This window comes from Cetorhinus maximus, chromosome 1, assembly GCF_964194155.1.
Source record: "Cetorhinus maximus chromosome 1, sCetMax3.hap1.1, whole genome shotgun sequence".
NCBI classification, from domain to species: Eukaryota; Metazoa; Chordata; class Chondrichthyes; order Lamniformes; family Cetorhinidae; genus Cetorhinus; species Cetorhinus maximus.
In genome coordinates, this window is record NC_135879.1 from 243,017,890 (window position 1) to 243,031,357 (window position 13,468).

A 13,468-nucleotide genomic window follows, 5' to 3' on the forward strand; every position below is an offset into this window, starting at 1 on the left:
GGTTGCGTAACCACTACACTACCCTGTCCGGGTGATACAGCCGTTCCTTGCTGGATCTGGTGTGAATTGCTCATGCAAAGCTGCCCATCAGGTGAGGGTTGGAGCCTTTACCTTCCCATTTGCTAGTGGCTGGGTGCTGACTAGTTCCCTTGGGCAGAGCTCAGCAGGGATCTCAGTGATGCAGCTGGTAAACTCAATCGGAATAATGCCTCACGTAAGTCGCAGACAAGATAGAAAGAATCCCCCTGCCTATAGTGCCTTCATGAGCTCTATCGTCAATAAAAACACTTTTTTGAGTGGCTTCAGTGCTGTATATGCAGCAGCCAATTAATGCGCAACAAGATCCCACAACAGGAACATGGCAATAACCAGATAAGAGGTTTTATTTTTCCCTAATTGTGGTCGGTTGGGAGATCGGTATTAGCCCAGGATACTGAGGAGAACTCCCCCCGGCTCTTCTTCAGAATTACTCGTTAGGATCTTTTCCATTCGCCTGAGGGGGCGGACAGGACCCATGGGTTTAACATCTCGTCCGAGAGATGGCTTCCCTGGCACAGCAACACGCCCTCAGTACTGTACTGAAGTGTCAGCCTAGAATTTTGTGTTCGGGTGCTGGAGTAGGACATGAACCCACAATCTTATAACTTAAAGGCGAGAGTGAAACATGGCTGACACCGGGGGGGAGGGGGGATGGGGGGGAGGGGGGAGGGGAGGGGTTGGGTCTCCACCTGGGAAATAGGAGCAGGAGTAGGCCAGTTAGCCCCCTCAAGCCTGCTCCATTATTTAACTAGATCATGGCTGATTTTCTACCTCAACGCCACTTTCCCCCCACAATCCCCATATCCTTTGATATCTTTAATACCGACATCTCTGTCCTGAACATACTCAATAACCGAGCCTCCATAACTTCTGGGGTAAAGAATTCTAAAGATTTACCATCCTCTGAGTGAAGAAATTCTTCCTCATTTCAGTCCTAAATGGCCTAACTCTTATTCTGAGACTGCGTCCCCTGGTTCTAGATCCCCCCCACCAACCAGGGAAACATCCTTCCTGCATCTACCCTATCAAACCCTGTAAGAATTTAGTATGCTTCATGGAGATTACCTCTCAGTTTTCTAAACTCTACAAGATATAGGCCCAGTCTCCTCAATCTCTCCTCATAGGACAACCCTTCCATCCCAGAGACCTGTCTAGTGAACTTTGGTTGCACTCCCTCTACGACAAGTATATCCTTCTTTAGAGAGGGAGGCTAAAACTGTACACGATACTCCAGGCGCAGTCCCACCAAAGCCATGTCAGACCCCTCAAAGTACCTGAGGGGGAAGAGAGTGTCATGGATAATACCTCATTCTGCCCTTTCTTATTACATCCAAGAGTTTCACTGAAGTTTTACGACGCAGAACTTGGAATCACTTTGCCTCCTCAGTTAATCTCCTGCACCCCATGCTTCAATGCCACATTCTCAAATCCACCACCATCCCTCCCTGCCCCCACCGGGATATGTACTCACGTTTTTTCAGGACAGATGAACCAGTCTCCTGCCCAAGCCCAGCCTGGGGAAGGATGGAAGGAGTCTTTGGGGAGCTTGATCTTTCCAGTAATGTCCGAATATTTGGGGTAGGTGAGGCCTGTAGTTCCCCAGTTCCCCACGAGAGCCAACTTGGTCTGGTTTTCATACTGCACAACAAACATGGCTCCATTAGCCTGCTACCCATCAAGGCAGAACACAGTCCGAAACATCCACACAGGAGGGCATCAACATTTACCAATGAAACGGCTGGAAATCCCGATCACAGTATAAAAATCTGATACGAATGTAGAGGGATCAGGGTGCAAATGTTCATTACCCAAAGACACTCTAGAATGCAGCATTTACTATCCCAGGTCACTCTGGAACACCAGGTATAGTATCGCAAGTTATTCTAGACCACAATATTCACGATCTGGGTTCACTCTAGAACAAACATTTACTATAACCTGGCCACTTTAGAACATAACAATTATTAGCCCCTCTCATCCTAGAATGCAAAAGTCATTTCTGGGCACTTACAAAATCAGTCTTTAAAACACAGCATGCACAACCACTATGTTATTCTAGAACACACAGCCTGTGTTCTCATGCTATTCTAGGGCCCAGCACATCGCCATTCTAAGTCATTCTAGAATACAACACCTACCCCCTCCACAAATAGTAGAAGGGAGTTAGAAGAGCAAATATGTAGACAGATTTCTGAGTGCAAAAACAATAGGGTAGTAATCGTTGGGGACTTCAACTACCCTAATATCGACTGGGATATGAACAGTGAGAGGGCACAAAGTTCTTGAACTGCATTCAAGGGAATTTTTTTTAGCCAGCACTTAACAAGCACAGCGAGAGAGGGCGCAATTCTAGATTTAGTCTTAGGAAATGAAGCTGGGCAAGTGGATGAAGTAGCAGTGGGGGACTATTTGGAGATAGTGACCATGATATAGTTAGATTTAGCATCACTATGGAAAAGGACAAAGATAGAACAGGAGTAAAAGTTCTAAATTGGGGGAAGACAAATTTTACAAAGCTGAGTTGAGCTGGCGATAGTGGACTGGATACAGCTACTGGAAGGAAAAACTGTGTCAAATCAGTGGGAGGCATTCAAAGGCAAGATTCTACGTGCACAGTGTAGACATATCCCCACAAAGATAAAGGGTGGTACTGCCAAATCTAGAGCCCCCTGGTTATCTAGAAGCATACCGACCAAGATAAAGCAGAAAAATAAAGCTTATGACAGTCACAGAAGGCTTCATACTGTAGAAAGCCCAGAGGAGTATAGGAAGTACAGGGGTGAAGTAAAAATGGAAATTAGGAAAGCAAAGAGAGGATATGAAAAAATATCGGCTGTTAAAATCAAAGAAAATCCTAAGATGTTTTACCAGCACATTAAGAGCAAGAGAATAACTAAGGAAAGGATAGGGCCTATCAGAGATGTACATGGTAACTTGTGGGTTGGTGCCCTTATAAAGGCACAGATTGATCAGAGATAGTCAGCATGGTTTTGTTAGGGGAAGAGCGTGTCTTACTAACTTAATATAATTTTTTGAGGAAGTAACAAGGGGGATTGATGAGGGTGGTGTAGTGGATGTCGTCTACATGGATTTCAGTAAGGCCCTTGACAAGATCCCACTTGGCAGCCTGGTCAGGAAAGTGAAATCTCATGGGATTCAGAGGAAGGTTGCAGGTTGGATCCAAAATTGGCTCAGTGACAGGAAACAAAGGGTAATGACGGATGGATGTTTTTGCGAATGGAAAACTGTTTCCAGTGGCGTTCCACAGGGCTCGGTGTTGGGGCCCTTGCCGTTTGTTGTACATATTAACGATTTAGACTTACAACAATAGTGATACCCCCCTCCCATCCATCCCATCCCCACCACCCCCCTCTCCCCCCAAGCCCACTACTGAAGAACACACTTACAATTCCAGATCGTTCTAGAATAATTCGATTGCGGGGTCCATTCATTGTAGAACACAACTATCCTCCCCACCCCCGCCCACACGCCTCCCCCAAAAGTCATTTCGGAAATGAATATCTGCCATCCTGGTCATTCTCAAACACAACACTTGCTGTCTTGCCTTATTCGCCAACACAATATTTTCCCACCCATGCCACTCCAGAACACGTTTACTGACCGAGGTTATTCTATAATTAACATTTACTGTTCCAAGTCATTAAAGGGCACTGCGTTCATTACCCAGGTTAATCCAGAACACCAAGCTCTCTACCCAAAACCACTCAGAACACGACAATTAGGACCCTGGGTTATTCTGGTTCACAACATTTACTATTCCAGGTCAGTCAAGAACACCAGGTTTACTGTCCCAGGTGACTACAGAACCTTAGGCCACTTTAGAACCAAACATTTATAATTTCAGGTTATCATAGATAATGCATCACTAACCCGGGACACTGAATAGGATGGTGTTTACTAACCCGGGACACTGAATAGGACGGTGTTTACTAACCCGGGACACTGAATGGGACGGTGTTTACTAACCCGGGACACTGAATGGGACGGTGTTTACTAACCCGGGACACTGAATAGGACGGTGTTTATTAACACGGGACACTGAATGGGACGGTGTTTACTAACCCGGGACACCTGAATGGGACGGTGTTTATTAACCCGGGACACTGAATGGGACAGTGTTTACTAACCCGGGACCCTGAACGGGACAGTGTTTACTAACTCGGGACACTGAATGGGACAGTGTTTACTAACCCGGGACACTGAATGGGACGGTGTTTATTAACACAGGACACTGAATGGGACGGTGTTTACTAACCCGGGACACTGAATGGGACATGTTTACTAACCCGGGACACTGAATGGGACAGTGTTTATTAACACGGGACACTGAATGGGACGGTGTTTACTAACCCGGGACACTGAATGGGACAGTGTTTATTAACACAGGACACTGAATGGGACGGTGTTTACTAACACGGGACACTGAATGGGACGGTGTTTACTAACCCGGGACACTGAATGGGACGGTGTTTACTAACACGGGACCCTGAATGGGACGGTGTTTACTAACCCGGGACACTGAATGGGACGGTGTTTACTAACACAGGACACTGAATGGGACGGTGTTTACTAACACAGGACACTGAATGGGACGGTGTTTACTAACACAGGACACTGAATGGGACGGTGTTTACTAACACAGGACACTGAATGGGACGGTGTTTATTAACACAGGACACTGAATGGGATGATGTTTACTAACACAGGACACTGAATGGGATGGTGTTTACTAACACAGGACACTGAATGGGACGGTGTTTACTAACACAGGACACTGAATGGGACGGTGTTTATTAACACAGGACACTGAATGGGATGGTGTTTACTAACACAGGACACTGAATGGGATGGTGTTTACTAACACAGGACACTGAATGGGACGGTGTTTACTAACCCGGGACCCTGAATGGGATGGTGTTTACTAACACGGGACACTGAATGGGACGGTGTTTACTAACACAGGACACTGAATGGGACGGTGTTTACTAACCCGGGACACTGAATGGGACGGTGTTTACTAACCCGGGACACTGAATGGGACGGTGTTTACTAACACAGGACACTGAATGGGACGGTGTTTACTAACCCGGGACCCTGAATGGGACGGTGTTTATGAGCACAGGGCTCTCTATAGCAGGTCAGTGGAACTCACAGTTTCTGCGAAGACTGATAGTTTGCCCTCGGTGAACTGGTTAAACTCCTTGTCATCCGCAGCCAGTCCAAACCAGATCCGTACTCGTGCCTGGCCTGGGATCTTCTCAAACCTCGAGCTGTTCCGTGGGTGCTGGGAAAGGAGGAGAGGAGGTGACACATGACACACAGAAATAGAGACACAGAGAAGACCACCGCCCTGGTGAGAGTGGCTCATTCCAATCGATACTGCGCAGTCTGCCCATCTCCCGATCTCTGACCTTTCACTGAATCTGCTCAGGGAGGTGACAGAACGAAAACCAAACTGGGTCCACTGCCTGGGGCAATCTTGGTGAATTATCTCCCTCCCGTGAACCTAGTGGAGTAAAACTACCCGTCAATCAAATTAAAATCTATGTCCGTGCAATCATAGAGTTAGTATGACACAGGAGACCATTCGGCCCATCGAGTCATTGCAGGCTGTCTGTGGGGCATCCCATTCCCTGCTCTATCCCGGGGACCTGCTTCATCAAAACCCAGGCTCCCCAAATTCTCCTCTGTCAAATTCCACAGCAAACCAAGCATCAGATTGTCCAGGCGTGTCCTTTCCATCCTGAACTCAAACGATTCTTTCTTCAACATCCTCTGTGAGCCACACAAACCAGCAAGGTCCCCCACTTTCAATCTATTCTATGGGAGACCTGAGCTGACTGTAAAATGTCTCAGTGGCTCTGGGCTGAGGGTTGGGAAAATGTCAGCCCGGCTTCTGTTGTTGATTTGTGAATCCAGTGCCAAACCTCCTGTCCACAACACCTCCCCACCTGCCCCGTGCCCAAACCCCAATATCCCCCCACTTGCTAAGCGTGTGTGAACGTCGGCCTTGGCTCTCAATGTGCCATCAGCAGCTCCCCCCAACCCCCTCGGACAAGCTCGGCAGGTGCACAGGAACACCACACCATCTCGGCGTTGGACATACAGCAGCCTGTACCTGGGATATCTGGAACTTGTTCCCCATCAGCACTTACACCACAAAGGCTGCACTGCTTGAAGAAGGAGCTTCACCAAGCACCCTCTCGAGGACACCTTGGGCATGGGCTGACCTTGCCTGATTTGCCTTTATATAGCACCTTGTACAGCCTCAGGACATTCAAAAACATTTGCCAACCAATTGAGAAATAATATCGGGGACACAGTGGTCAATGCGCACACACAAGCTCTCGCAAACAACTCAATCATCTATTTTTAATTTATCCTTTCATGGGGTGAGGATGTCACTGGCTAGGCCAGCGTTCATTACCCGTCCCTAATTGCCCCTGAACCAAGTGGTTTGCCACACCATTCCAGAGGGTCATTAAGAGTCTGTGGGCCTGGAATCACATGCAGGCCAGCCAGACCCACCCAGTCAGGACAGCAGATTTCCTAAAGGGCACATTTTTTTTTAAGACAATTAACAATGGCGTCATGGTCATCATTAGACGTATCATTCCAAAATCAAATTCCACCATCTGCCGTGGTGGGGTTCAAACCCAGGTCCCCAGAGCGTTACCCTGGGTCTCTGGATGGCGAGTCTCATGACAAATGCCACCTACGCCACGTGAGCCAGACCAGGTGAGGTGAGCAGGTTCCCTTCCCCGAAGGACATTGGTGATGTGGATGCTTTTTAAGACAATCGACCATGGTGTCACGGTCATCGTTACTGAGGCCAGCTTTTCCATTCCAGATTTATCAATCCAATTTAAATTCTACCAGCGGCCCATGGTGGAATTTGAACCCTTGTCCCAAAACGTTAGCTGGGCCTCGGGATGACTAGTCCAGTGACATTACCACTATGCCACCATCTTCCCCTTTTTGTATGGTTGGTTGAGGGAATCAACGTTATAAACGACTCCCTGCCACTCATCCTCCAAACTATTCCATCTATGGTGTCTTTCACACCAACAGACAGGGTCGGGGTTTAATATCTCATCTGAAAACAGCACCTCTGACAGTGCAGCACTCTCTATGTACCACAATGGAAATGTTAGCCTGGGCTTGAATCCACAACCTTCTCACCCAGCGTGTTTCCCATACTGGGCGACTGCCGATATTCCGATAGCGTCTTGCCCTGTAAGAGGGTCCAATCGCTTCTGCTTTGACACTGGTACCTCCATTCCCCTGTGGGCTTCACTATGTGCGTTCTCTCGTGTAACAGATAGACCCATCAGCCCCTCACCTTCAGAAAGATGGTCTGAAGCATCCCACAGTTTTTACCGGAGTAGTCAGGGTTCCTCCTGGAGTAGAGAACCTCGTGGGCAGGAATTCGATGGTAGGCTATGCGCCGATCTCCTTGCAACATCCAGATCACAATGTCAGGCAAACTGTTCTGGGGCTGTTGGTGAAACACACGACATTGCTGTCTGTCAACGGTATAAGCTCATCCTCATCAAACAATAACGCAAACAGCGTGTACGGGGTAGAGAGGTGAGAGGAGGGGATTTCCACAGAGGTTCTCCCCCTCTGTCATGACTTTGCCCGTTCTCCAAGGCTGGAGCCTCTGCTGACGTTACTGAGAGAGATTAAGAAGGACATCGGTGGGATGAAACCCCGCAAATGTCACAATTGTCCATCGCGTGAGGGCATTGAGGGGGACAGCGAGCTGGCCTGGGCTGATCTCCCACCTGCCACCCGGTATGGAGGGAGTTCACTCTGCTCCGTTTGATAGTCTGGAATGCCCGGCCTGAAAGTGTGGAGGAGGCAGGTTCAATCAGAGCGTTCGAAAGGGAATCAGACAGTTGTCTGAAAAGGATCAATGTGCAGGGTTATGGGGGAGAAGGTGGGGGAATGGAACCAAGTGAATGACTCATTTGGGGTATTAAAATCAAAAGGCTGCAGATGCTGTTCATTCGGAGGGCCAGCACAGGAATAAGGGGCCAAATGGCCTTCTTCTCTGCTGGAACAAACCTATGCTTCTGTGAACCCCGTGCTGTACCTGTCCTGGGAGTGTTTGATGGGGACAGTGTAGAGGGAGCTTTACTCTGTATCTAACCCCGTGTTGTACCTGTCCTAGGAGTGTTTGATGGGGACAGTGTAGAGGGAGCTTTACTCTGTATCTTACCCCGTGCTGTACCTGTCCTGGGAGTGTTTGATGGGACAGTGTAGAGGGAGCTTTACTCTGTATCTAACCCCGTGTTGTACCTGTCCTGGGAGTGTTTGATGGGGACAGTGTGGAGGGAGCTTTACTCTGTATCTAACCCCGTGCTGTACCTGTCCTGGGAGTGTTTGATGGGACAGTGATGATCCCAGCCCCAAGCACTGATCCCTTTCAGTATGAATGGGACATTATGTTAGATATGGAATTTCAGTACAGGTTCTTAGAGTTCAGTGAATGAAAAGGCGTAGTCACCTCTTCTGCCATGGTCTTCAGTCGAACGAGCCAATCCTCAGCCTGGTCCAGGGTTAGCTGCAGCTCCGGCCCGTCCTCATGTCTGAGATTCTCCGCAGCCTGTATGATCTGCTGTAGGTTAGTGGTGCGGAATCTGTAGATGTGGCCGTCCAGGCAGGTAGCAGAGGGAATCTCCAAGACGTTGGGGAGGGGTTGACTGTTCAAAGAGAAAGACAAGACTTTGGTGTGTTCCAACACATTACTAACAGTGGCATTTTTGGTCTTCTCAGTGTCAGTGCTGGGGATAACAGGAGGGGCAGGGCTGGATATGGCTGGAATGGGGCCTGTGGATTTAGGGATTATGGTTATGTGTATATTCATGTGATTTTGAAGAATTATTTCTGCTCTGACCCGAATTTGTGATAGCAAATTAGAATGGAGAGAGATGTCAAACATTGAACTAGTGGTTGGTCTAATGTAACACGGTTTGCGTACTAATCTTCTCAAGTTACACACATGTACTCATGTGTTATTGTTTACAATACATAGGAGCTGCTATTCTCTATTCTCCATAATATACACAGGCTAGTCCATACAATATACTCAAGGGGCTGCTATTCTCTATATTATACACAGGGGCTGCTATTCTCAATAATATGCATAATATTTGGTATTTTCTATAATGCATGCATAGTGACTGATATTCTCTATAACATACACGGAGGTGGTTATTCTCCACAATATGCACGGGGGTTACTATTCTCCATACTGTACACTGGGCTTTACTCAACACTGAGTGTTTCTCTCTATAATCGACACTGGGTGTTGTTCTTTATAATAGACACCGGGGGGCGGAATTTTCCGTGCCCTTTGGTGCCGGGCGGGTTTGGTGGTGAGAGAGGACAATATGGCGAGAAGACCAAAAATCAGTTTCACGACCTCGCGAAACCAGTTTGCGAACATCCAATCTGCCCATAAATGGCGGGTGGTTGCATATCATTATGAGCCCAGCTCGCTGGAATCATCCCCCCCACACCAGATCATCTGAGCCAGTGTTTCACAACTGTACATAAGCGACAGGCACCTGGTGAGCTGCACTGCGCTCAGGACTTTGAGGTTTGTTTGCCTACCTGGCTTCGGGCAGCACTCACAGTCATCAGCGCCAGGCTTCACCGGCAGCACCGCATCACTTTTTAGGGGGACTCATGGGCAGGGTAGGTCTCTATCTACCAGACCAGCCATAAGGCGGGCAGGGGAGGTGGTGGCTGGTGGCTTTTCAATGGCTGCAGGGCAAGGTCTTGCCTGGGGAAGGTGGGGGGAGGATGAGGGCTGTACTGCAGAATGGGGTATCCCAGCATGTTTGTGGGGTGTGTGTGAGGAGCACATGTTGACCTGTGCAAGTGGCCTCAAGAGGATGAGGGCTGAGGAGGCAGAGTCCAGAGGAGATGAGGCCAGATGGAGATGTGAGGGTGTGTGAGAGAGAGGGTGAGTGGTGATGTCCCTTGAGCTGGCAGTGAGTGAGATGCCAGTGAATGTGTGATGGGCTTGTGAGGGTGTGAGTTTAGAGTGATGAGATGGTTACCTTACCCTGGCTGCATCAATGAGATCATTCATCCTCTATCTGTATTAGATGGCCAACCATTTCTGCGCAGCATTGGCACTGACCACCACTGCCGTCACCTATCAAGCCCAAATGGTAATGTTGCTGCCCCTCTTATTGCCAGGATGGGGGTAGATGACATCATGGTGGGCCTCCATGGCTTCCAAAAGGCGCTCGAGGGATGTATCACTAAACCTGGGGGCTGCAGTGTTCCTGCCTATCAGGGTCATGGCTTCTTCACAGCTGTCCTGGGCTAGAAGCACCGAGAGGTGTGCGCGTGGCTGCACTTTAAATATGCTGCCCAGCGTGATGAAGTGGCAGACGAATCAGAGCCCACCCACCATTGAAATGGCGTGTTTCCCAGGAATGCATGATTAATGAGGCGGGATTGGGACAATTAAGCTTGAGAAGCCACCATTGCAGCCAGCGGGTAAAACATCCTTTTTCCTGCCCGATACCGCACTTAGTGCAAATCTGGGACAATTCCATTCTGGGTGTTACTCTATAATAGACACTGGGTGTAATTTTCTATAATAGACACTGGGTGATACTCTCTAAAATAGACACTGGGTATTACTCTATAATAGTGGGTGATACACTCTATAATAGACACTGGCTGTTAAACTCTATAATATACACTGGGTGTTACTCTCTGTATTAGAAACTGGGTGTTACTCTCTATAATAGACACTGATATTACTTTCTATAATATTCACTGGATGTTACTCTCTACAATCTCCATTGGGTGTTACTCTCTATAACAGACATTGGGTGTTCCTCTCTATAATAGACACTGGTGTTACTTTCTATAATATTCACTGGGTGTTACTCTCTACAATCTCCACTGGGTGTTACTCTCTGTAATAGACACTGGGTGTTCCTCCCTATAATATTCACTGGGTGTTACTCTCTACAATCTCCACTGGGCGTTACTTTCTATAATATTCACTGGGTGTTACCCTCTACAATATACACTGGGTCTTACTCTCTATATTAGGTTTTATTTTAATTCATTCATGGGATGTGGGCTTCGCTGGCTGGAACAGCATTTACTGCCCATCCCTAATATCCCTTGAGAAGGTGGTGGTGAGCTGCCTTCTTGAACCGCTGCAGTCCATGTGGTGTAGGTACACCCACAGTGCTGTTAGGGAGGGGTGAGTGACTTGGAGGGGAACTTACAGGTGGTGGTGTTCCCATCTATCTGCTGCCCTGGTCCTTCTAGACGGTAGTGGTTGTGGATTTGGAAGGTGCTGCCTAAGGAGCCTTGGTGAGTTCCTGCAGTGCATCTTGTAGATGGTACACACTGCTGCTACTGCACATCGGTGATGGAGGGAGTGAATGTTTGTGGATGGGATGCCAATCAAGCAGCTGCTTTGTCCTGGACATCCTGCAGTGATGTCCTGGAACTGAGATGACTGACCTCCAAGGACCACAAGTATCTTCCTTTGTGCTAGGTATGACTCCAACCAGCAGAGAGGTTTCCCCCTGATTCCCACTGACTCCAGTTTTTCTAGGGCTCCTTGATGCCACACTTGCTCAAATGCTGCCTTGATGTCAAGGGCAGTCACTCTCGCCTCACCTCAGGAGTTCAGCTCTTTTGTCCATGTTTGAACCAAGGCTGTAATGAGGTCAGGAGCTGAGTGGCCCTGGCGGAACCCAAACTGGGCGTCAGGTTATTGCTAAGCAAGTGCCGCTTGATAGCACTGTTGATGACCCTTTCCATTACTTTACTGATGATTGAGAGTAGACTGATGGGGCGGTAATTGGCCGGGTTGGATTTGTCCTGCTTTTTGTGTACAGGACATACCTGGGCAATTTTCCACATAGCTGGGTAAATGCCAGTGTTGTAGCTGTACTGGAACAGTTTGGCTAGGGGCGCGGCAAGTTCCAGAGCACAAGTCTTCATTACTATTGCTGGAATATTGTCAGGGCCCATAGCCTTTGCAGTATCCAGTGCCTTCAGATGTTTCTCAATATCACGTGGAGTGAATTGAATTGCCTGGAGGCTGGCACATGTGATGCTGGGGACCTCTGGAGGAGGCCGAGATTATCATCTTGGCACTTCTGGCTGAAGATTGTTGTGAATGCTTCAGCCTTATCTTTCGCACTGATGTGCTGGGCTCCCCAGTCATTGAGGATGGGGATATTTGTGGAGCCTCCTCCTCCAGTGAGTTGTTTAATTGTCCACCACCATTCACGACTGGATGTGACAGGGCTGCAGAGCTTAGATCTCATCCGTTGGTTGTGGGGTCGCTTAGCTCTGTCTATCACTTGCTGCTTATGCTGTTTGGCACACGTGTAGTCCTGTGTTATAGCTTCACCAGGTTGACACATCATTTTTAGGTATGCCTGGTGTTGATCCTGGCATGCCCTCCTGCACTCCTCATTGAACCAGGGTTGATCCCCTGGCTTGATGGTAATGGTAGAATGGGGGATATGCCGGGCCATGAGGTTATAGGTTGTGTTCGAATACAATTCTGCTGCTGCTGATGGCCCACAGCACCTCATGGATGCCCAGTCTTGAGTTGCTAAATCTGTTCAAAATCTATCCCATTTAGCATGGTGGTAGTGCCACACAACTTGATGGAGGGTGTCCTAAATGTGAAGGCGGGACTTCGTCTCTACAACGACTGTGCGGTGGTCACTCCTACTGATACTGTCATGGACAGATGCATCTGCGGCAGGCAGGTTGGTGAGGATGAGGGCAAGTATGTTTTTCCCTCTTGTTGTTTCCCTCACCACCTGCCGCAGACTCAGTCTAGCAGCTATGTCATTTAGGACTCGGCCAGCTCAGTCAGCAGTGGTGCTACCGAGCCACTCTCAGTGATGGACATTGAAGTCCCCCCCACCCAGAGTACATTCTGCACCCTTGCCACCCTCAGTGCTTCCTCCAAGTGATGTTCAACATGGAGGAGCACTGATTCATCAGCTGAGGGAGGGCTGTACATGGTAATCAGCAGGAGGTTTCCTTGCCCATGTTTGACCTGATGCTATGAGACTTCATAGGGTCCGAGCTGATGTTGAGGACTCCCAGGGCAACTCCCTCCCGACTATACCATTGTGCCCCAGTGGTGATGGTGGTGTCTGGGACATTATCCGTGAGGATGACTATGTCAGGCTGCTGCTTGACTAGTCTGTGAGACAGCTCTCCCAATTTTGGCACAAGCCCCCAGATATTAGTTAGAAGGACTTTGCAGGGTCGACAGGGCTGTGATTGCCATTGTCATTTCCGGTGCCTAGGTCAATGCCAGGTCGTCAATCTGGTTTCATTCCCTTTTTGTGGCTTTGTAGCGATTTGACACAACTGAGTGGCTTGT

At 48.5% G+C, this 13,468-nt stretch overlaps 1 protein-coding gene across 1 annotated transcript in view; it reads right to left on the reverse strand.

The window, feature by feature from the left end:
• dysf (dysferlin, limb girdle muscular dystrophy 2B (autosomal recessive)) overlaps window positions 1-13,468 on the reverse strand; it is a 322,715-nt gene that overhangs the window by 162,091 nt on the left and 147,156 nt on the right. The window contains exons 22-25 of the mRNA XM_078555028.1: window positions 8,573-8,768; window positions 7,403-7,558; window positions 5,213-5,344; window positions 1,511-1,677 (exon numbers count right to left, since the gene is read on the reverse strand). Coding sequence (XP_078411154.1) covers window positions 1,511-1,677; window positions 5,213-5,344; window positions 7,403-7,558; window positions 8,573-8,768 — 651 coding nt within the window. The remainder of the gene's footprint in view (window positions 1-1,510; window positions 1,678-5,212; window positions 5,345-7,402; window positions 7,559-8,572; window positions 8,769-13,468) is intronic.